This window comes from Callorhinus ursinus, unplaced genomic scaffold (assembly GCF_003265705.2).
Source record: "Callorhinus ursinus isolate GAN/ISIS: 27379988/994484 unplaced genomic scaffold, GSC_fseal_2.0 scaffold48, whole genome shotgun sequence".
NCBI classification, from domain to species: domain Eukaryota; kingdom Metazoa; phylum Chordata; class Mammalia; order Carnivora; family Otariidae; genus Callorhinus; species Callorhinus ursinus.
Window position 1 is genome coordinate 9,308,127 of NW_027397110.1, and position 23,223 is coordinate 9,331,349.

General features: G+C 49.6%; 1 protein-coding gene across 7 annotated transcripts in view; it reads right to left on the reverse strand.

Moving 5' to 3' along the window:
- GTPBP1 (GTP binding protein 1) overlaps positions 1 to 22,727 on the reverse strand; it is a 24,902-nt gene extending 2,175 nt beyond the window's left edge. Inside the window, exons 1-12 of one of the 7 annotated variants that reach the window (XM_025882100.2) lie at positions 21,971 to 22,709; positions 18,806 to 18,917; positions 12,200 to 12,380; positions 11,270 to 11,618; positions 8,092 to 8,215; positions 7,148 to 7,262; positions 5,295 to 5,439; positions 4,983 to 5,165; positions 4,064 to 4,199; positions 3,054 to 3,232; positions 1,559 to 1,759; positions 1 to 670 (exon numbers count right to left, since the gene is read on the reverse strand). The exon at positions 1 to 670 is cut by the window's left edge and continues 1,104 nt beyond it. In XM_025882100.2, coding sequence (XP_025737885.1) covers positions 578 to 670; positions 1,559 to 1,759; positions 3,054 to 3,232; positions 4,064 to 4,199; positions 4,983 to 5,165; positions 5,295 to 5,439; positions 7,148 to 7,262; positions 8,092 to 8,215; positions 11,270 to 11,618; positions 12,200 to 12,380; positions 18,806 to 18,917; positions 21,971 to 22,162 — 2,010 coding nt within the window. In that variant the 5' untranslated portion in view covers positions 22,163 to 22,709 and the 3' untranslated portion in view covers positions 1 to 577. Of the gene's footprint in view, positions 671 to 1,558; positions 1,760 to 3,053; positions 3,233 to 4,063; positions 4,200 to 4,982; positions 5,166 to 5,294; positions 5,440 to 7,147; positions 7,263 to 8,091; positions 8,216 to 11,269; positions 11,619 to 12,199; positions 12,381 to 18,805; positions 18,918 to 21,253; positions 21,706 to 21,970 lie in introns of those variants that run through there. The other 6 variants (XM_073882753.1, XM_073882754.1, XM_073882757.1 and 3 more) reach the window with 6 other exon arrangements.
- Between the last annotated feature and the right edge of the window lie 496 nt (positions 22,728 to 23,223).

Sequence of the window (23,223 nt, forward strand, 5' to 3'; positions counted from 1 at the left end):
GGGAGGAGGGTGAGCACAAGGGAGGAGAGTGAGCACAGGGGAGGAGGGTGCTCTTCAGCTCCTGAAAGCCCCTAAAGGTTGTCAGACACACAGACGGATGGACACACGGGCAGGCAGCCAGCTCCTGGAGGCTGGTGGCCAGCCACAGAGGAAAAAAGGAGAAAGACTGCCAGGGCCCTGACGGGCTACACTTCTGCACCACACACACACACACACGCGTGCGCGCGCGCACACATACACATACACACACACACACACACACACACACACACACACTAAAGAGAGAGAAAGAGATAATAAAAAGAATAAAAACTAAGGGCCCAGATGTACAAAAAATGTGAGTAAGGAAGAAGGCAGGGAAGAAGGTGGATGATGGTCAGTCCTCCAGAAGTCTGGCCACCTTCCTCAGCTTATAAATTACAACCCCCCTGGAAAATGGGGGTGGGGGTGGGGAATGATGAGGCTCCGCAGTGGCCTGGGGGAGGGTGGGTGGTGGTCAGAGCTGCTCTGGCCCACGTGGTAGAACAGTGGCCAGAGTACAAGGATCCCGTGGGTGGTGGGGGTGGGCCGGGGAGATTCAGCAGCCGCTGGCAGGAGTCACACAGGCCCCCTGGGACTTCACTTTGTGACGCTGGCCCCCCCGTCGCCGGCCCCCGCTGCTGGGCTTGGGCTGAAAGGGAGAAAGAAGGAGCTTGAGAAGTAGTGGCCCACTGGGAGCAGGGTAGGACAGCAGAGGGGCAAGGTGGTGGGAAAAGGGGTAAGAGAAAAGCAAGCAGGCAGGATGGTCCCAGCCTAGCCTGAGCAGTCATCTACTACTTGGAGCATGGCACTCCCCCTCTGTCAGATGGAGCCAGCACCCAACCTAGCAAGTGGGGCACACGTGAGATGGGGTGAGATGGAGCCGTTCCGAGAAGCACAAGGAGAGCAGGAACCAACACCTGCCCCGCGGATAGGTAGAAAGAGAAAGGTTCAGTGTGGGAGAGCGGCAGAAAGGACAGGTCCAGACAGAAGTTTCCTTCTCCCAAGAAGGGTCAGATGGAGAAGACCCTGGAAGGAGCAACATGAGGGGGTGCCAGGACAGAACCAGGGCACAGAGCTAAAGGGAGATACTGAGTGAGAACCACACTGATACGGGGTCCGAGGCCACCAATGCCCACCCAGGAGGACCCACTAAGGCAGCGCCTTTCCAACAACCTTCTGGACTGCCACACATATCCCACTCCCGCAGGCCGCACGCGCTCTTACTTGGGAGACGGAAACCCTGACATTTTTCTATTGCTTCATTAATACCAAATGCTAATCAGGACCAACTAAATCAGCTTTAAGCAGGCCATATCTCAAAGATTGGAAAATACCGCCCTAAGAGACAAACAGCGCAACACTTAGCACTTATGTGCCAAGAGTTGGGGGAGACACCTCCTATGAACTACAGACACGGGAACTAGACACAGGCTGCCTAAAGCTCTCCTGTCACCTCCACCAACTACAGTAACAGTCACCCTCCCACTCCCACCCTGAGGGGGTCAGGGGACCAGACCAGCCTGAGCAGCACACTCACCTGTGGCTGGAGACTGCTGGACAAAGCTGGCTGCACAGCCCCTAGAGAGCAAGCTTCATCTCCAGTGGGGGGCGCCCCTACTGCTGGCCCTCCAGAGGGGCCTCCTTCTTCTCGTTTGGTCAGGGGACCCTTTTTTGTTGACTGCATTTTAATTTGCTGGGGCTTTGAATTCATCGGGGAGTTGTTGGTGGTCTGCAGGAGCTGCAGGAGCCAAGGAGTTGGGGATGAGGCTGGAGCTGCAGGCAGGGACGTCGGCTCAGCTGCCCAGGCCCCGTGCCCCCACCCCCAGGGACTCCCTGGCCTGGCTGGTCCTGAGTGAGGTGGATGGCAAGGGCGCCACGACAGGGGCAGCGGGCTGGAGAGACGCTGTCATCCCCATTCAGTGTCTCAAGGCCGCCCCTCCCCTAGCTGATGTCTGGCCTGCCTCAGCCCAGCCCGGCTCCATCCTAGTCTCTGCCCCCGCTGCTCTTCCCGCAGAAAGCCCGTGCATCTTGGCTATCCCCCACCTGGCCTAGCTCCTAGGCTGCCCAGAACCTTGTATCGAACTTGAGGCTCTTGCTCTTGCTAAGCTGGCTGAAACTCATCAGAGCATCACCTGCATCTCTCCTACTGCCTCGACAACAGTCTGGGGCAAGTTTTAACTTCAGGCCTCCCAAAGAGACCAAGTGAATGTTCAGCATCTGGAAACACTGAGTGTGTGGCTATCAGGGATCTGAAGAACTACCACCCAGGAGAGACTGATTTAGAGCCTTCCCTTGTGGCCCAAGTTCAATTTCAAAGCAGACGGGAGGACTGCCATACCCCCAAGGGCACTACAGCACGTGCTGGTGGCTTCTGCCACTCTCAGCCAGTCCCAAAGGCAAGTGGCCTTCAAGGACCTGATCAGGTCTGCATGGAAGGGCCTGAGGAAGGCCGTTCTGGAGGCAAGGCCAGCCTAAGGGTGGTCCCAAGATCTCACACAGGCTGTTCGGAGCAAGAGTCAAATCACTCTATCAAGTGCTCCTACCCAAGGCCATGGGTGAAGTCTGCAGAGGGCATGAAGTAGGCTCCAGGACACACAGACAGCTCAAGCCCCAAGGGAACTCAAGCCTAGGACCCCTAGCTGTCCAACATTCACTCTAACCTGACCCACTACTGTAAGGGTGCCACCCCAGCCAGGCCACCGGAGCCTGCGCCTGGCATCTCAGAGGCCGACCATGGCTAGATCCAGACACTCTCCTACCACTGTTTCCTATGTAGGACAGCTAGGCCTCAACCCCACCTGCTCTCCTCCACAGTCACCACCAAACCCAGGGAGACCTCTCAGGGGGAAGACAGATAATGGCACCGGGGCTGCACTTCAGCACTGTTCCAGCTCTCCCAGGGCGGGAACTAGAGCCTCTGTCCCTGGCAGTCAGGGGGACTCTGCAGGGCTTCTGCTGTTGTGCTCACAGGCTGAAACTGGAGTGGCCCCCATGCTTCCTGGGGCTGGGAAAGGGAGGCTGCCTGGCCATACCTTGGTGATGGTGCCCACAGCCTTGGTGCGGCCTTCTCGAAACACCAGCCGCTGGTCTATGTGCAGGTACTCAGGGGTCTTGATGAAGCGGAAGTGCACAGTGGCCTTGTCCCCCGTGCGCAGGCAGTCCTTGTCCATGCTCAGAATGGTAGCCGTCTGCCTGATGCTCCCACAGTGCACTGCCAAGAGAGCGAGCAGGTCACCACAAGACTGAGCTGCCCAGTGGCCTCCGGGCAGGAGAGGCAGGAGTGAGAACATGGAATATGCTGGAGCTATGGTCATCTAAAGGCCTCAGGGGGCCATGTGTGGTAAAGTGAGCTGGAGGTCCACTCTCAGGTCTGATCCTGTCACACACACTCAGACCCCACCTGTCCCTGCATCCACGGTCCTGGTTCCTAAATACAGGGCACTCTGTTTGCATGTGTGCCTTCTCTAGACTGTTGGCTTTTTTTTCTTTTCTAAAGATTTTATTTATTTATTTATTTGACAGAGAGAGAGAGACAGCGGGAGAGGGAACACAAGCAGGGGGAGTGGGAGAGGGAGAAGCAGGTCTCCCGCCAAGCAGGGAGCCCGATGTGGGGCTCGATCCCAGGACCCTGAGATCATGACCTGAGCCGAAGGCAGATGCTTAACGACTGAGCCACCCAGGCGCCCCTAGACTGTTGGCTTCTTGACGGCAGAGCCCCTGCCCAGCATTGTGTCCCCAGCACCTTGGCAGCACCACGTGGCACACAGCAGCATTCAGAAGACATTTGCTGAAGGAATGAGTATGAGGTTCTTGAGGGCAAGTCTGGGTCTCCAGAGCCCAGCACAGAGCCGGCACTCGGTTAATGTTCGCAGAACTGAATAACACTGCAGCTTATGGGCAGAATAGAGGGGGCATCACCACATAGCATGGAGACCTGGCTCTTGGCTGCAGCTGAAACCTTGGGGTTTGGGTAACTGGAGCACTTTGTTGGGGTAGCTACAGCAGATGGCCTCCTAGGCTGGCAGTGCCCTTGGACACCTACCCATGGCCTGGTAGCGTGGGCTAATCGTGGTGGGGTGGTGGAGGACAAGGATCTCGGCCTCAAACTCCCAGGATGCTTGGGGATTCAAGCGTGGGGAAACCATCACCATGCCCTTGCGGATGGACGAGCGCTTGATCTGAAAGAAAGAGGGAATCCCAGACCTCAGAGGCAATAATGTCCAGGGGTTCTTTCCCCCAATCCCAGAGAACCAGTAGTCCTTTCTGGGAATGGAGACTACCCCAACTCAGCCTTGCCCTCTTACTGTACTAGACCACAGGCCTTCTAGGGTGAACAATACAGGGCCAACTTGAGGGCTATGTGGGAAGCCTAAACACTGCTACTGGGGGTCAGGAAAGCCTTTAGGCAGGAATTGGCATTTCAGCTAGGCCTTGAAGGATGGTGGTGAGAGGGCAGAGGTAGGCAAGCTTTCAAGTGGAAGGGACAGGGCGAGCACGATGGGACTGTTGGAGGGAATAAGGAAAGTCCCACTCTGCTGGATAATTTGGTTGGCAGGGAGGTAGGTGACCCTAGAGCTAGCACTTATCCCAATCCCTGAGGGACAGAAGGCTGACTGGGAGGAGGATTTGGCATGGACCCTAAAGACCCTATATAGAGGGACCATGTGTACAGGAGGGAGGTATCTTTCTGACCTTACCACTGAGCTTGGGGCACCCACCTCAGGCACTAGAAGGAGGCAAAGAGCTTAGGAAGCAGGCAGGCAGGCCTGGGCTCAAGTCCTGGCTCTAGAACTTACTGTGTGTTCCTGGGCAAGTCACTTGGGCTCTCTGAGCCTGAGTTTTCTGACCTATAAAAGTGAGGTCAGTAACCCCTGCCTTACACAGCAGCCGGGATGACTGGAGATGGCCCAGAGCCTAGCGTAACGAACCCAAGGGGAGTTCTTTGTATTCTCAGCACTCACCTTCTTCAGTGCAAAGGAGGCTGTCTGGCCCCCCCGCACTTCCTTGACAGGCATGCGCTTGCGGTGGATTGATTTGACAGCAATGGACAGGAAGTTACCCAGGGGATCTGGGCCAAGCAGCAGTGTGTCATTCAGCTTGATCAGGCCTCTCAGTGTTGTCCCCGACACCACTGTCCCCACACCCTGCAAAGAAGGCCAGGGTCCAGTAAGTCGATCCCACTTAGGTCCTCCCTACCATATACTTGCCCGATGCCCCTGTAGGAAGTGCCCACCCAGCCTCCCATTCTGTTCGGTCCACCAGAAGCCACTCACTGGGACAGAGTAGGTGTCGTCAATCTGAAACTCAGCAGGCTCTTCCTCCCGGTAGCTGGTGCGGGGGGAGAGGAGGTTGAGGAACATCTTCAGCAGGTCTAGGTTCTCACCTGTAACGTTGGAGATCTGGAATATCGGGCACATCCTAAGTGGAGGGTGAAGAAAGACAAAGGAGCTCAGGTGGCCAGCTCTCAGGTGACAGAGTAGGAACAGGAGAGCTTCTGGAACATGTGCTGCTGCTAAGGGCCCCGCTGCCCCCTCACCAGCCTGCTCCAGCCTTCCAACTGCCTACCCCCTGCCCCAGCTTTCCAAGTGCTGGCCACATCTGCTCCAAGGCCTTCATCTTTCATTCAGTTTTATCTCTGAAATCTGTCCCCTTGTCTCTGTCCCTCTACCACTGCCGTATTTTGGGCTCGTATGACTGTCTCTTCCTAAAGCACACACATTCTTGCCTAAAATTCTTACCTGCCTTTCCACTGCAGAGAAGACAGACAGAATTCCCTCTTCCCAACATCTCTGCAGGTTTATTTCTCTCAAATTCCTGTCTGTCAGCCAGACCACAGAACCTTCTCTTCTCCCAAAAGCTATTACTTTTTTGCTCCCCATGTATTTCTTCATTCTGATCCTGCTGCCTGGACTCCTACCCTCCTCCTTCAGGGCCCATTTCCAATGCAGATTTTTCCAGGAAACCCTTCTCACATGGGTACTCCTGACTCCTCCCAGATCTAGGGAGCACTTTTTGCATCTCTGTTACACATGATTACACCTGATTTTCCGTCTGTCATCACAACAGCCTCTATGTCTCCTATCCAAGGTTAATCATACTCTTCAAGATCAGGAATTATATATTCCCCATTGCTCCCAGAGTAGCACCTGCACAGAAGAGGCACAAGGAATGAATGGAAAAGGGGCCGGCTGAAATGTACCCCCTCTGCTGGCCGCTTGATGGTACTGAAGGCAGCATTGGGACGCAGCCACCGGCCAAAATGCCAGCCTGCTCTGGGTGCTGTATACTGACCAAGCCAGGAGGCAGATGGCTCCTAAGCAGCCCCAAGACTCTGGGAAAAGGGGCAAACTTAACAAAGTTCACTACTGGGGCGCCTGGGTGGCTCAGTCCTTAAGCGTTTGCCTTCGGCTCAGGTCATGATCCCAGGGTCCTGGGATCGAGCCCCACATCGGGCTCTCTGCTCCGCGGGAAGCCTGCTTCTCCCTCTTCCACTCTCCCTGCTTGTGTTCCCTCTCTCGCTGTGTCTCCCTCTGTCAAATAAATAAATAAAATCTTTAAAAAAACAAACAAAACAAAACAAAACAAAGTTCACTATTATCAAGAGAGTATCTCTGACCAAGGAGGTGACCACCTTGAGGACAAGGATTATACCTGAGTCAACTCTGAATCCTCAATGCCTAGGTGAGAAGCCTGGTACAGAACATCCAACAAATATTTATGGAATCAAAGGATACATTAATGAATAAAAGCCAAATGCTAATCTGTGATTAAAAACTTTCTGAAACTTTCAAAAACTGAAAGAAAAACTTACTAATAACAGTTATAAAAAGGGCTGTGTCTGTATCACACAGCAGCCAGACACAGTGCCAAGTGCTTTACATACATCATTTCTAACACTTACGAGGCCACCGTGGGGAAGGGAATATTATTCCCATTTCACAAGTAAAGACACTGAAGCCTCAACTGGGATTCCAACCTCAGCAAGGCCAGCACCTCAGAATCTGGGTTGCATGATATCGCTCCCAGGCAACACTGCCGGCCTGGGAGAGCTTGTACTGAGACCAGAACCTTCTATTCCATCCAATCTCTGTGCCTGCCCAGCAGTGAGTGCTCCCTACCCCATTACCTCTCAGAGCTGAAGTTGGAGGCTGTAACGATCACATCATCCTTGCTCTGTACCAACACAGGGATCTTCCGGCAGCCTGGAGACTTCAGCAAGCGCTGTAACAGCTTCAGGGTTTCTTAAAGGTTGAAATGGAACACAATTAGGGGGACACAGCTTTCTCTCTGGCCAGGCTTCCAGGGCAAGACCGGTCCACTCCTTACTGAGAGAAGCAGGAGACAGACGGACCAGTGTTAAATGCCATGCCTGGAGAAGCAAAAGGAGGATCAAAACTTGGGGTGGGTATGTGTTTGCTAGAGTAGAAGGAACACAGACAAGACCTGTCTGGTAAAGTTACGAGTCTGAAACCTGTTAAATTTCTCCAGAGTCTCTAAAAGACCCACATCCTATAAGTAAGTGACTTGCGGGTCCATGGGAAAGGCAATGTTCTTCTCAGAATGCTCTGCTTCCTGGATAAAAATTCATCTGACAAAGGATCTCTATGACATTTACACCTCTGCAGAAGCCCTTATGAGGCATTCCAAAAGAACACCTCTTCACTTCTCTTCTACCATCTACAGCAATGAGGGAGAAATGCGAGGCTATTCTGAAACCTTTGGTGGTAGAAGGCAATCAGACCCTCTGCCCAAATGCCTCCATATGTATCCTGTTCAGATGGTAAAACCCAACCCCCTGGCCCTGGGGCCATCTGAAAAGAGGTACCAGATTAGGAATCTCAAGGATCCTATATTTGGAACGAGAAGGAACAAAGAGTAAGGGATAATTCTAGGGTGTGCTTAGACCAAGAGCTAAATAAAGGAAGCAGAAGATTCAGGCTTGATGGAAATTCAGACCAAGGTCTTAGCACAAGACAAAAAAGCAGAAGATTCTGGGCTGAAGCCGTGGCAGCACCACCAAGGAGCCACAGTGGGTGACAGCCCCTGCTACTAGACACAGGCTTCACTTACCTTGCAGGATGTTGGCAGGACACATGTCAATCTTGGTGACCACCACAAAGACAGGCACATTGAGTGCCAATGCCAAGCCCAGATGTTCCTTAGTCATCCCCACGATGCCAGCATTGCTGCCCACCTGCCCCAACACAGAAAGAAAGGTCAGGACAAGGGAGACAGAAGTTGCTGCTGGGTGGGCACAGGGGCTCAAAGAAGGCTGGGTTAAGAGAGAGCTCTCCTCTGAGGCCCCCATCAGAACAGGACACGTGGGGCAGAAGTCTTAGGCCAGAAACAAAAGAGCTGTAGATGAAAGCTGGGCTGGGCACAGATGGCTTTAACCTCTGATTTAATGATATGGGCTGTCAAAATCTGAAGAGACTTGGAAACAATAAAAAAAGACAAACCCAGACAGTCCAGGGAAACAACTGTCTAGTGTTGTCAAGGTAGATTCAGTCTAACATCACTGGCCTCCAGTTTCCCTGTCTGTAAAATGGAGAGATAGTAACATCCCCTTTAGAGGGTCTCTTGAGGTTTGTGTCATAAAGTATGTCAGAGATCCCATACACAACTAGCATGAATTAGGTGTTCAAGGAATGGCAGCTCTTATTACTGTTACTATTCCTTCCCGTAACAATAAAGGTTTTAAATTATCACCATAAAGGCTGGGTAAATGAAGGCACGTGTACAAGTGTGCCATACAAAATGTACCAAATGTTCTATAGACAAGAAAAAGGAAACTCTTATCTACTGACATGGGATAATCCCTAAGATATGTTTTTGAGAGAGGAAAAAAAGCAAGGTGTGTACAGCATGCTACATGGTGTATACAGCATGTAGAATGGGTCACTGTTTGAAAAAAGCAGCTGTAAGAGCTGGAAGACATCGGGGGAACATCTGAGATCAGATAAACACTTACAGCCGAGATATTAGGGAACTCTTGTTCATATTCCTGGCTGCTGTAATAGCAGGAGACAGTTCTCACTTTTAGGAGCTGTGTGCTGAAGGATTTGGGTGTCAAGAGTCACAATGCCTATAATCTACTTTCAAATGATTCAGCCAAGGGGCGCCTGGGTGGCTCAGATGGTTAAGCGTCTGCCTTCGGCTCGGGTCATGATCCCAGGGTCCTGGGATCGAGCCCCACATCGGGCTCCCTGCTCAGCGGGAAGCCTGCTTCTCCCTCTCCCACTCCCCCTGCTTGTGTTCCCTCTCTCGCTGTGTCTCTCTCTGTCAAATAAACAAATAAAATCTTAAAAAAAAAAATGATTCAGCCAAGACAACAACAACAAAAATACACATACTCATCCATGACACATAAAGATGAACAGAGCAAACGTTAATGATTGTTGAATCTGAGTGGTGGGTCTATGGGATCCATCGTATTATTCTTTCAACTTTTCTGACTGTTGTGAAACTGGAGGGAGAGAATATATCCCCATTTGCTGGTATGATTACAAAATCTCTCTGAGAATAACTAAGAAACTGGAAATACTGGTTGCCCCTGAGAGGAAACTGGACAGAGGAGGAAGAAAACTTTTCACTATAAGCCCTTTGGTTATCTTTTTGTTTTTGTACCACATGAATGCATTACTTACAAAAACAAAATTAAAGTTGCCACGACACATTTATATAGTGTTTAATACATTCCAGAAGGTTTTCAAACGATGTTCTCATTTGATCCCAGGTCACAGGTGAGCTGCCATCCCCCCAATACCGACGTCCCCTGCATATTCCCTTCTGCCCACACCAAGAAACCTCCTCTTTCTGCCTTCTGATTCTTCCCATTTCTTCCAACCACCTTTCCTATCCAACCCAGACTTGCTTTTGTTCTTCCCAACTGGGATAAGAGAATGCTCTATCACTCTGCTGTCTATATATTTTAAAGTTTTTTTCTCCTGGAAATTTATTGTCATGGGGCAATAATGATTTCAGTGTTTTCTACAGAAAAATTTGAGTATTTAATAAAATATTAAAATAATATTTATAACCTAAAAATCAGATAATATATAACATTTCATCTAGGGTGAAGGTATTTCCTTTAATTGGCCTTGTTCACTATAGCTTAGCTGAAAAAAATGCTCATTTTAGACTGGTTTCTATACCTTTCTTAATATAAACCCAACAACTGCCCCCAGATATGCCCTATGGCTCCTCCTCTGAAATCCCTTCTTGTAGAACAGCTTTTCTTAGCCCAGTTGAGTTGGTGATGGCCCCTTGAAATGCTCAAGGATATGGGAGATGAAATCATGCTGAGATCCCAAGAACCTTGGGCAGAGAGCCGACAACAGTGTTCACACATATGCTCTGCCTCTTTACTCTCCAGTTTGGGGAGAATTTGCCTGAGAACCTGTGTTTGTGGGGCAACTTAATCAATTATGCTCTCAACAGATGCCTGTGTTTACTACACTTATTAATACAGACAGCTGGAGGAACTGGGAAATGGGGAAGGGCTTAGAGAAGAACCTGCCAAAGGAAAACTTGCTCACTTGTGCTGTGAAAGCTGTGAAGCTGTGTGCGAGGCTGTGGATCCCACAGACTCCCATTCTCTGTCCAGAGAAGATCAGTGGGACCCAAATGGAAGCTTTGCAACATGACCAACACAGAAGCCCCTGCTCCCTTCCGTTCTCAGGTGATCTACAGGATTAGCTGCTGAAAAGTCTCCTCTCACTAGACTCAACTGCTGTATCTTCAGGTCCAGCATGGTGCTAGGCACACAGCAGCCGCTCCACAAGTACCTTGGACTGGCTGACACTCCTCCCAGGCTTTGAGAGAGGCCACCTCCCAGGCCCCTCTTGATTGCTGTCTGTGCTCTCCACCATTTCTTCCCAGGCCTCCCCATCTCTGGGGGTGCCACCTGGTGCCACCTCTGCAGAGTAGCCTAACCCCAGGAGAAACATTTCTGAAGGCAGTAAGTAAGCCCCAGGAGAAACCCTCCTCTGTGCCTCTCTGAAAAATAAAAGAGGTCCACAAATGGTACCAGGGAGAGAGATCAAGGTACAGCCCTCGAGAAGGTGATAGCACTCAGAGGACTAGGTATCCCTGTAAAATGTGTCATCCTTACCCTCTGAAACCCTCAAAGCCCCAAACCAACAAGCCTCTGTTGCAGAACAATTTCTAACACTTGCACATAAGCAACCCCCCCCCCCCGAAACAGCCCAGCTGAAGCCTCCCCTCCTCAGGAGTGCCTCACACTTACCATGAGCATGCAGAAGTCAGGCAAATGACCTGTCATGCCAAAGACAGTGGTCTTCAGGTATTTTTCATGGCCAGCCAAGTCAATGAAGGTAATCACCTTAGTGGATTTCTCACAAATCTTTGTCCATTCCAGGCTGCCACCATGGCTGTCCGGCTTGTTTACCACATTGCCTTCACTGTCAAACCCCAGAATGTCGTTGCCCACGCTGCTGGTGCGACCAGATTCAATCTCGTGTTTGTGGCGGAAGAGCTTCTGACGGGCAAAGCCTCGGCCATTGTCCAGCTCCCCATGTGTCAGGACCCCCAGGAGCGTGCTTTTGCCAGCATCCACGTTGCCTACTACTGCTACCCTGCGTGTACATGAACCCAAACATCCTTGTGAGAGACAGCAGGGAAGCAAAGTGCAAGTAACGAACTGTAAGGACAGACTTGCCCCTGAGCCTCTCTAGCTTACCGCTCCTCCCATTCATGGCTGAGCACATTGGAAATGACCCTGGAGGTACACCCAAGAATAGAAAGAATTATTCAGGAGGAGCTAGGCTCCTGTCATGATGGCTTTCTCTCTTAACTTCCATAAGCCTCCTCAAAGCTGCCAGATAGGAGCCCGAAAACCGAGAGGCACAAAATGCTCTCCTCTAAGACCCTGGTTTTTAGCCTCACAGGCTGACAGGTAAGAAAACACGGCCCACACAATGGCCACAAATGTATGGCTAGCCTCCCCCTCTTACCAAATGGAAATATTTAGGGATAGGGAAGTACAGAAATAGAAAATGAAGCTATCATATCTCTGGACACTCTTCCCATGCCTCAGAAAGGGAAGGAGTGAAGTTGACATGCCAGGTGCCAAAGGCTCAATCACCATTCTCTGTGAAGCCCTAGACCACAAGGTCATGCTGCAGAGAACCCTTGAACTGTTCTGAGGCCTCCTCACCTGACCTCCAGGAAGTCATTGTCTCCTACTCGTTTCCGGACCAGGTAATCACGCACACGGCCCCCAGCTTCTTGACGTTCCCGCAGGAGGATGACATCAGCCTCTATCTGTTCCGCCATGCTCTTCACTGTAGCGTAGGAGGCCTCCATGTCAGCTTCACTCAGCCCATACTCAGTCCCATCTGGTGACAAGAGCCCAGACATCAGCCAGCCAACAAGCCAGCCGGTCAACCACCCCTACCGAAGGCCCCACCCTAGGCACTGGAGAAGAACACCACTCTCTCCACCTGACACTTTTCAAAAACTTGAGCACACACGGAGTTAATAAATAATAGTGCCACGGGCTTCCCCTTTAAGCAGGGTATTCATTAATTCATTCAACAGTAATCACTAAGACTCTCCGAGCTTTTATGCCAAGCCTCATGCTGGGTACTGGGAATACAGGTGTCCTTGGTGAGGTCACAGCCCAGCGGGAGAGACAGAAAATTAATTAATTGTAATACAGCTTGAGTGCTTTACTATATTACTGTACAAAAAGAATGTTAAGCGTGAGCAACTGGCATTGCCTGGGGAAGCTGAGGACAGCTTTGCAGGGTGTTGACTCCAAGCTGGGTCTCCAAGTATGGAAAATGGACCTACAGAGAAAGGAGTAAAAACATCCTAGGCGGAGGAACAAAGCATGGAGCATGGCAGATCATGGCAATTCAGGGACCAGTAAGCAGCTCGGTATGCTGGGGAGCAGGATGTCAAGTGGTGAGAGACCACACAAGAGGTGGGAGCTGTTAAGCAGAGACGTCAGAGAGCAGCAAAACACAATTATGTACCAGGCGGTGGGAAGCCTTGGGGGTTTAGGCAGGGGAGTAACATGATCAGATCGCTGCAGGTTAGAAAGATGTCTTGAGCAGCAATATAAAGTGTGCACTGGCAAGCGAGAGACCAGAAAGGGGGAGCCCAGTTAGGAAACAATTCTAATAATCCAGGCAAGAGATAATGAGGACGGGAGTCAAAGGAAAATGGGGAGAGAATTCCAGAATGATTTCAGGGATAGATTTTTCAACTGAGGTGGCTCAGGTGAAATATCCAGCAAGTAGCTGAAAAAAAATGAGTCTGAACTCAGGATGAGGAAGGGTGTCCAAAGGAAAGACAACGGACCAGTCAACCAATCACTTGAGTGCTTAATGTAAGGCAATCCCTGCAAGGTGCCTTCCACATGGTGTCATTCAATGCCCACAACAGCTCCCTCAGCTTTCCCTCCAGCCTCTGGGTCTCACAGAACAGCTCCGCTCCCTCCCTAGGCTGATCCCCCAGTATGCGCCCAACTTTTCTTCTCTTTTACTGCCTCCCAAAGACCTTGCAGTACCTTTTCTCACCTTCTCTTCCCTCCTTCCATGCTTCCCCTTACAAAGGAGCTCATTCTTAAACCACAAAAAGGAAACCCACCCCGTCTTCCTTTGCCCCTGCTTACTTACTAAGCTACCATCTCCCCTGTTCCTCCTTTCACCACCAAGCATCTCAAAAAAGTGATTGTACCTGCTGACTACATTTCTGATGACTGCAGAAGAAACTAGTTTTCAAGGCATTAATGGACTTCAACCACTCATCTAATGCCCTTTTCTTGCCCCCTACAGCATATGACACTGCTGGCTATCCTACCTTTGCTTCTTGAAGTACCTCCCCCTCCCACTCTGCTTGCCTATTGCCTGAACTCTCCTGATTCATCTCTCTACCCTCTGGTTCCTTCTTCTCTGTTCCCTCTGCTGGCTCTTCCTGCTCCTGTCCCCTATATGCCAGTCTTTTCCAGTAATCAGTCAGTGGCCCTTTTCTCTAGCCTCTAAACATTTCCCTTGGCCATCTCATTCTATGGTTCAAACTGTAGTTTTGTAAATTACAGAAACATTCATTTCTAGCACTGTCCTCTTTGCAGAGCTCCAGACTGAATTTCCAATTGCCCGTTTGATAACTCTTAGAAGCATCTACACTCAACCACTCCACCCGCCTTTTAAACAACAACACAAAAACTAACACCACTAACAAAGCATTTTAGACCTCCCTGCAATCCTAAGGAGTAAGCATTACTGTTCCCATTTAGCAGTGGGATAAAGAGAACCCAGAGAGGTCTCAGAGTTGGTAAAGAGCCAAGGGGCTGTGTGAGCTTGAGTCTTCTGATTCCAAACCTAGAGCCTTTTCCTCTGGCAAGGGTTCCTCTTTGTGCCCAACTAGTTCCTCCCTTGCCTTCCTTACTTCTAATGACACCACCACCCTCCCAGTCACCCAAGCTCAACACTCATCCCTCCAGTCCTGCTGATTCTAGCTTTAGACCTTGCCCTTCTGTCCTTGTCCCTGCTCTCTTGTTGCCAATCCAGCGCCACCAGCCTGATTCAGGCCCTGTTCTACCTCAATCACTGCAACACCCCTAGCTGGTCTTAGCATACCCGGGCTCTATTCCCTGCAGTCCATCCTACATACACACAAGCTTAAGCTCCTAATCCAGGCACAGCTCTGACGTTTTCACTTCTAACTCAAAGCCTTGGAATGGCTCCCCCAGCCCAGCAGCAGCCAGTTCCAATTCCTTAAAGCCCTCCCCCATTTATCCCACAGCCCCTCCTCAGTTTTGTCCCAATGCAAGTGGCCCAGTCGCCAGCCCCCATGTTCCCTGCACTTCTTCAGCTCTATACCTTTGCTTAGGTATTTCCTATCCTAGAAAGCCCATCAGTGCACCACAGACTACCCCTTGTGGAACAGTGTTTTAGATGCATGTACTCCCCCACTATACATAGGCATCTTGAGGATAGGGTATATCTCAAACATCCCCTGGATGCCCCATGAGGGTGCTTGTCCTCCATCAAGTCCTCTAATGTTTGCAAAATGCAAAACAAATGAACAAAGTGGGAGCAGTTGGGCTGAGGAATACATGGCCAACTGAGCTCTGGAAATCTTCTAGATTAGAGAAGGGCTTGTTGAAAGTGTTCCTAAGGGGCGCCTGGGTGGATCAGTTATTAAGCATCTGCCTTCGGCCCAGGACATGGTCCCAGGATCCTGGGATCGAGCCCCACACTGGGCTCCTTGCTCCGCGGGAAGCCTGCTTCTCCCTCTCCCACTCCCCCTGCTTGTGTTCCTGCTCTTGCTGTGTCTCTCTCTGTCAAATAAATAAATAAAATCTTAAAAAAAAAAAAAAAAGTGTTCCTAAGAGGAAGTCTACTAATCTTGCCATTCTTGCCAGATCCCCAAATTCTATCCAACTTCCCTGTTTTTGGTACAACAAAATGCTTTCAGGTCCTGTTCCTTGCCAGGGGGCAATCATGAGTGTTACCTTGTCTATCTAGAGCTCCCAGAAAATGCTCCCAGTCACATTACCCTTCTCCAGCATGCACTGCATTCCTCACTCTGTATGAGTGGAGACAAAGGTCAAGGAGAAAAGCTGCAGAGGTCCAATTACCCAAGGTCACATATTCAGCCATGTCCAAACCTAATCAGATTTCTGTCCTGCCATCTGACTTACCTTTTCTGTACGTACTCTCCTGCTCAACATGCTTTTAGGATAAAAGTCTTAACTCTTTAATATGTATTCAGAAACCATCAAGATCTGGGCCCTGCGACCTGTCCAGCCTACTCTCCTGACACTCCAAACCTCACATTCTATACTCCCACTTTACAGAATCACTTTTGGGGGCACTTGGGTGGCTCAGTCGGTTAAGTGTCCAACTCTTGATTTCGGCTCAGGTCATGATCTCAGGGTCATGAGATCGAACCCTGCACTGGGCTCTGCACTCAGCACAGGGAGTCTGCTTGAGATTCTCTTTCTCCCTCTCCCTCTGCCTCTGCCCCAACCCACTCCCATGCAAGCACACACTCTAAGATAAATTTTTAACAGAATCACCTTTGGTCCACCAAATATTCCACAATCACCAATGTCTCTGTGCCTTTGTGCATGTGGCTTTCTCTGCTCACTCACTACTGCCTCTATTTACCTGGAAAACTCCTATTCACCCTTTAGTATCAATTCAAGGGGCACCTCCTCTTTTGAAGCCCTTCCTGACTCCCCCACAAAGACCTAACACTCCTCCTATGTTCCCTGAACTTTTAATACAGTAGCTGGCTCTTGTAAGCCATGTCTTAAAATGAAAAATGAACAAAGTGGTTCTTGAAAAAACTCTCATGGTAAATCAACTATAACCCAGAATCCTTAAAAAATTAGTACCGCAGGGTGCCTGGGTGGCTCAGTCGTTAAGCGTCTGCCTTTGGCTCAGGTCATGATCCCAGGGTCCTGGGATCAAGCCCTGCATCGGGCTCCTACTTAGCGGGAAGACTGCTTCTCCCTCTCCCACTCCCCCTGCCTGTGTTCCCTCTCTTGCTGTCTGTCAAAAAAAAAAAAAAATCTTAAAAAAAATTATTACTGCAATTATTAAGTAACATTTATATAATGCTTACTGTATGTCAAGTATTAATCTTCACCATGACACCATGGGATAGATTCTATTATTAACCCCATTTTAAGACAAGGGAAAGAGCCAATAGGCAAATGCAGACCTACCAGGCTCCAGACCCTGAACTATCAGGCCAGACTGCCTCTTTTTAAAATTAGGAATGTATACTTAAAGAGCACATTACTCTGCTTAGAATTTTTTAACACCTAACTTATCCATACAAAATCTCTCTGAGGTAGGGTGGGTATGTCATTATCCCCATTTTACAGATGAAGGAAGAGACAAACAGAGGTGAAGCACCAAGCACAGGAAGTCAGTAATGAAGCTGACCCCTGGGGGCCTTGCACCTGGTTTAGTCCTCTGATGTTCAACTTGTTTAACTAGTTATGATCTCTTTCTCCCTCTAAAGAATTCCAGCAGGAAGGAGTCACTGTGAATGTAATAGCATCCAATTGGTAGATGCAAAGATAATGCTTAGGTATACAGGAGATGTGATAATGAATATCTGACATTTTCTTATGCTTTGCCGTTGGACGGTTAATTAGTTGTGAGTTGCCAAGGCATGATAAAATTCACTAAGAGTCCACATTAAAGAATAAGTGGGAATAGGTGGGGCCTTAAGAATTTAAATCATCAAAGAACAGTCCCAACACTTGTCAAAATTGATCTAGATGTGGTTTCTTCAATTCTACAAACATGAAGTGGACTTGGAGTGGTTCATCCTATTACCAGCGGGCCAGATGTACACCTGAACAAAAGCTTTCAAAAGGCTACCAACAATGCCCTAGCCACCAAACAGAATGGCTTTTTCTGAACCTGACTCTCCTTGCTGTCTCTAGCACTTGACAATGCTGACCAATTTCCTCCCTTTCTTGACAGGCAACCTCTCAGTTTGCCTATCTCTCTGACCATGCTTTCTTTAAAGTGATAAGACCCAAACAGGAAGGTGGCAGCAAGGATGGAATGAAAGGGATAGATAGGAGAGACATTTCAAAGGAAGGCACAGCAGTATTTGGAGATCAAACCCTTCTTCCATGTGTCAATCTTGCAGCATTTCCAAATATTATTTTCTACTGAAGTTATCTATGTATATGCCATCTTTCTGGGACAGAGACCAGATTATAAGTATCCAAAAATACTTTGCAACAGTATCAAGCCCTTGGAAGATACTTAATAGATACCTGTCAAATAGTTGAAGAATGATTTTGAGATTTTTCTCCATCTTAGACTAAAAGGAATTATTACCTGCCTTCACAAAGCCTACATTCAGCAAAGAACTGTTCCTTTACTGATGCATCAAGGCCCACCAAGGCTTCCTGCATCCTGCAAAGATGACAGAGACAAGTTCTGGTACAAGCTAAATTCATTTGTTAACAAGCCCAGCTGCCATTTCAGCAAAGATAATGTCGTAATGAAGTAAGGGTAAGTAGGGCTTGTATCAAGGTTATAAACTAGGACCAACCAAAAAAAAACCCCAAGCCCAAAAAAACAAAAGCCCAAGATACAATCTGCAATGAGGACTGCCTTCCTCTAAAACAGTGGACCTCATTACAATGGAATAAGTAGGCTGGAGGACATTAATCGGCCCCTTCCAGAACATGTAACAAGGCTGCATGTCTGACAGGATCTCATAGAGAGGAAAAGAGGACTTCTGTTATCACAACTATCCACACTGAATGGTCACTGGGGTCTGAGGCAAGGTAGCCTTGCTGAAGAGAGGAATTCTGGATGTGCCTTTCTTGCGGACATCAAGAAGAATAACAAAGGTTCTCTTGTGAAGCAGGCAATAAGTAGCAATGGGATCTGTAAACCGGGCCTGCAGAGGGAAGACCTAGAGCTTCCCAAGGAAGGCTTCTTTGTAGACCTAACTGTGATTTGCTCTATTACCTGAGATAAGAAGTTTCCTTGCTTTGTGCTTTCCCTTTATGCAAATTGAGAATACTGGAGGTAGAAAAGAAGCATCTGTAAAACCGCCTGGAAAGTGAATCTTTGAAGTCAAGCATATTATGACCACTAACGTGGGAATTAGCATTATAATTTTGTACTTTAATGTCCTCCCAAACAGTTCTGCAGATACTAAAGAATCACTGCAACTGAGACACACGAACAGGAAGTCAATAAAAGAGGGAAAATGTGCTCTAAATAATTTTTTAAAAATAAAGCGAAAGGAAAACTATGCTCACCTGATCCCTGCCCAATGACATATATGGTCTCTCCGCATCCCTCGTCCATCCTCTCCCACATCTGCCGAAGTAGGCTGTCATACTGCTCTGATGTAGGGCTCACTAGAACCAGCTAGAAGAGAAACCAACAGCCTTAAGACCACACTTACTAGAAGAGCACCACAGCCAAAGCAGATCAATAGCCTGACCAAAGACCCTGACTGAACCCCCACAGCACCCTGATCTAATAGCTACGCAGCTCCCTCATGCCCTCTCTGTCTCTCTTGAAATAGACTTTGAGACTAAGCACTCTCTGAGTTAAGTTACATGATATACTAAAATGAGTATGTCTGAACCACAACCCGCAGAAAAGAGGGTGAGAGGAGCCGGCTTCCTGCTGCTTAACAGGAGGGGCAGGACCCACAATGACTGAGAATCTGGACTGTGGGCAGAAACTGATGAGCAGTGCTTTATTACCTACATGTCAAAGTCTTCCACCTGCAGCTTGCAGTTCACAGGACAGAGATCTCATACACTGCCATGCTCTCCCCTCAAGGCCAATGGTTCTTACAGTAACGAAAGAATTCTGTTCCATCTTGCCTTGGCTAACTTGATTATTTAGGAATCAACAGTTAAAACTGCTGCAAGACTCATCTTCATCAACAAAACACCATTACCACTAAGATGGGTATTAGTACCATCATTTTGCAAATTTCTGCCAATAACATTAAAATATGAACTACTTATTTGGGGAGGCCAATTCCATCTTCTGACTACTTGTGTGTGACCTTGGACAAAGAACTTAACCTCTCTGAGTCTCAGTTTTTCAATCTACAAATAGAGATTATACTACCTACATCCTAAACACACTATACAGACCAAGTAAGATTAACATGCAAAGCATCTAGTCCACACCTCAATAAGTGGTAATTAGTTTCCTTCGCCCAATCTTTCCTAGAAAAACCTTCCTGGATGAAACTAGCCGCTACAGTCCTCTAATTGTTTTTCCCTTTGAAAGCTCTCAGAACTTTCGGTCTCCACAGCTAATTGTAGCAAGTGTATAAACTTATAGCTTCTAGTCTTTTCCTCAGGAATCAATCTATTCAACACATCACTTCTCCCCCTCCACATTCTCAGTTTTTCTTTTCAATATCATCAAAATTTATATGCATATAGCTTCTCAACTTTAAAACAGTGAGGAGGACTCCCCCAGCCCTGTGATGAAGTAACACTTCCCTATCCCAGAACGCGAAATAAGTTGGTCCGGAGATGAAGGTACTACTCTCTTTGCAACTCTGCCTTGCAATTTCCCACTGTGTTTTCAGAATTCTTCAGCACCTTGACCATGAATTGACATCCAACTCATCCGCTTTTGAATCAAGTGCATTTCTTACAGTTTCCTGAGCTGACTCATTAGGGCCTGTACTTGTAACCTGGGTGCTGTCTGGGTCTTTTGCATCATGTCACATCACCTCACACACTTCCTCTGATCATCCCCCTCTCTGAGCTTGCCCATTCTCATTGTGGCAGTAGAGACATCAGACAGGAAAATTGTAATAAGGCAGATAGCTGGTTTCTTAGTAGGCAACTGAGACTAGAGGGAGAGAGAAGAGTTGAAATTTGGCTGCCTAGGTTGCAAGGGAAGTTCTCTCCAGTTTGGGTCAAGTTTCATGCAGTTTTGCCACAACAGACTTTGAACACTCGCAAATGTTTTCAGTGCTCTATAAACGTCTTTTTATTGTAACTCTCCAACAACAGGTAGGAGGCGGCGTTGGTGTTCTCCCTTCCTCGGCTCCTATTTAAATTGCACAGGGAATTACCAGTTATTTGGTTCACTTTAAACATTTACTCAGTAGTATGTATCAGGCACTGCACTAGGTGTCCATCAGAAAACAAAATTCAATCCAGTACATTTCGAGATCTAATTGGCTTTGTTCTAAATTCATGAATCAGGCAGCACCCTACTGAGCAAGGAGAAAAGAGTTCCAAGTAGCTGTACCAAAACCAAAGATTTTATAGGCAGAAAGGGGGTGAGACAAGGTTATTAGGGAAAGAAAAGAAGGGGTCATTTCAGGCACGGTTATATTCCCTCTAGGAAAGGCAGGGGGTTTTATCCGGCAGATTACCTCACTAGTGCTGACCAGGAAATTTCACTCCTGGGAGAGGGTGATGCTGCAACTAAGTACTGGTCTGTAGTCCAGAGGGCAAATGACCCCATCTTGGGCCTGTTGTTTTTTGTTTTGGTTTTTTTAAATGTCATATACATTTCTCAATTTTTACAACACATCTGTACTTAAAAAAAAATGGAGCTGGAAAACCGAGAGGTTAAGAAACTTTCCCAAGGTCACAGAGCCTTTTTAAGTGGCAGGGCAGGAAAGGGAACCCAGCCCAGTCTGACTCCCAAGTTGGCGTTCTTTCCTTTAGCGATGTTTAAGCACCTTCAAAACACCAGTCACATCTTATACTTACTTTTTCATCCTCACAATGCCAAGCAGAAGCTGAGCCCTTAATTCCTGCCTACCTTCTCACAAGCTCAGAAGCCCCGATTTAAAAGGTCCTTCATTATTCCATTCATACAAGATGAGGTTCCACTCCCAGTATGGCGAGAGTATGGGTCCTGCCCATCTTTCAGTTTTGGTTTGGGAAGGAATTCCTCAGACAACCCTCTCCGCGACTGAGCAACTACTTTCCGTCTCCTATTCCGAGGCCAGGAAGAGCCCCGGCGGCCTTCGTGCTCCCCGCGGGGTTGCCTGATCCTCCCGCGCCTCCGCTCTCCCTGCCTCAGCCACCTCCGACTCTCGGCGTGGCCGGTGCAGGGAGAGGACCACCCCCTCGGTCTCGGGGGAGTCGGCACTGCTCGGGGACGGCGACCGCGCGGGGCGCTCCGAGCGTCGGGCGCCCCCGTTCCACGTGGCGGAGCCGAGGGGTTGTGATCTCGGCGGGAGCCGGACGGCGGGAGGCCGGATAGGCGCCGCCGGGAGAGGACGGCGGTGCGCGGCCCTCGGGGGCCGCCCCTCGCCCGGGAGCCCCAGACGCTTCCCGCACCGGGAGGTGGGCGGGCTCGGCGCGGCCCCTCCCGCCCCCACCGGCGCCATCGCCGTCGCCCCGGAGACGGCTCGGCGCGCCGCCCGGTCCCCTCAGCGCCCGCCCGGTCCCCTCAGCGCCGCCGCCGGCGCCCGGGCCTACCTTGCTGGTGAGGTCCAGCTCCGGCTCGCCGTTGAGCGCCTCGCCGTCTTCGCTGCAGTCCGAGTCGAAGCCGCCGTGGAGTCGGGCGGCAACCGCCGCGGCCCTGGCCGCCCCCGGGGAGCTGGGCTCGGGGGCGAACATAGAGGCCGGGACCGGCGAGTCCATGGGGGAGCGACTCCGCTCCGCCGCCATCTTTAATAACTTAGGCTAATTCGTAGCCGGCCTCCCCTCCCTCCTCGGCGTATTTGCCTAATGTATGCGTGGGCCCCGCCCCGCCCCTCATCGGATAATTTATGCGAAACTTCTCCGGCCGAGTAGAGGGTGACACGTATCTCTAGCTAAGAAACAATCGACCAGGCCTCTCAGCCACCAATCACTGCAGCCCTTTCAAGTACCTAATGAATAATTAATGAGGTCCAAACCCCAACAACAAATGTCTGAGACGTCACGCGCCTAGTTCGCAGCTCAGGAGGGGGCAGCACCGCGTCCAGGCTACCTGCCTGGAGCCTTCCAGCCAACGAGACTGGGCAGAGTATGACTGACACAGCAGCCACCCAATGAATGGGGAAATACGCACAAGTTTACCCTCACCTCCCTCTTTTCCATAGGCGGTGTTCAGTTTCCAAATCTTACTGTAAAACAGTCGCCGCGGGACAGCCTTCCGATGATGGACAGGGGCAAGGCCCAATCTAGTCACCCGATGGGTTCCGCGCCTCGGGCCACCGCCCACCGAGATAGTAAACTGCACAAGGCACCTCCCTCCTCTCAGTGACTCCGGGCAGTCCCTGGAAGATCGAGGTCGGACGTGTTGGCAACCTCCAATTTTAATAGAAGGATCGATGCTTGGAATACTATAGCAGCCAAAGCGAGGCAATTAATTAAACGCTGACCTTAGGGAGAATTCTCCATTCACTGCCTCTGCGGAGAGAGCAATTACAGGGCCAAAAAGAGGCAACCAGCTAAAACACAAGCCCAAAGTACCTCGCCACATTTGTGAACTGTGAAGCTGAGATCTAGGGTCTGTTAGGGTAGTTTCCCATGGATGATTTTTCCAGAGTATCATCAGTTGTGGAAAGTCCCAATCCGCAATACCATCAGCACAAGTTTTAGGTGTCTTTCCCTGTTTCAAAAGTCTGAAAAGCGGGACGCCTGGGTGGCTCAGTCGGTTGAGCGTCTGCCTTTGGCTCAGGTCATGACTCCAGGGTCCTGGGGATTGAGTCCCACGCTAGGCTCCTTGCTTAGTGAGGAGCCTG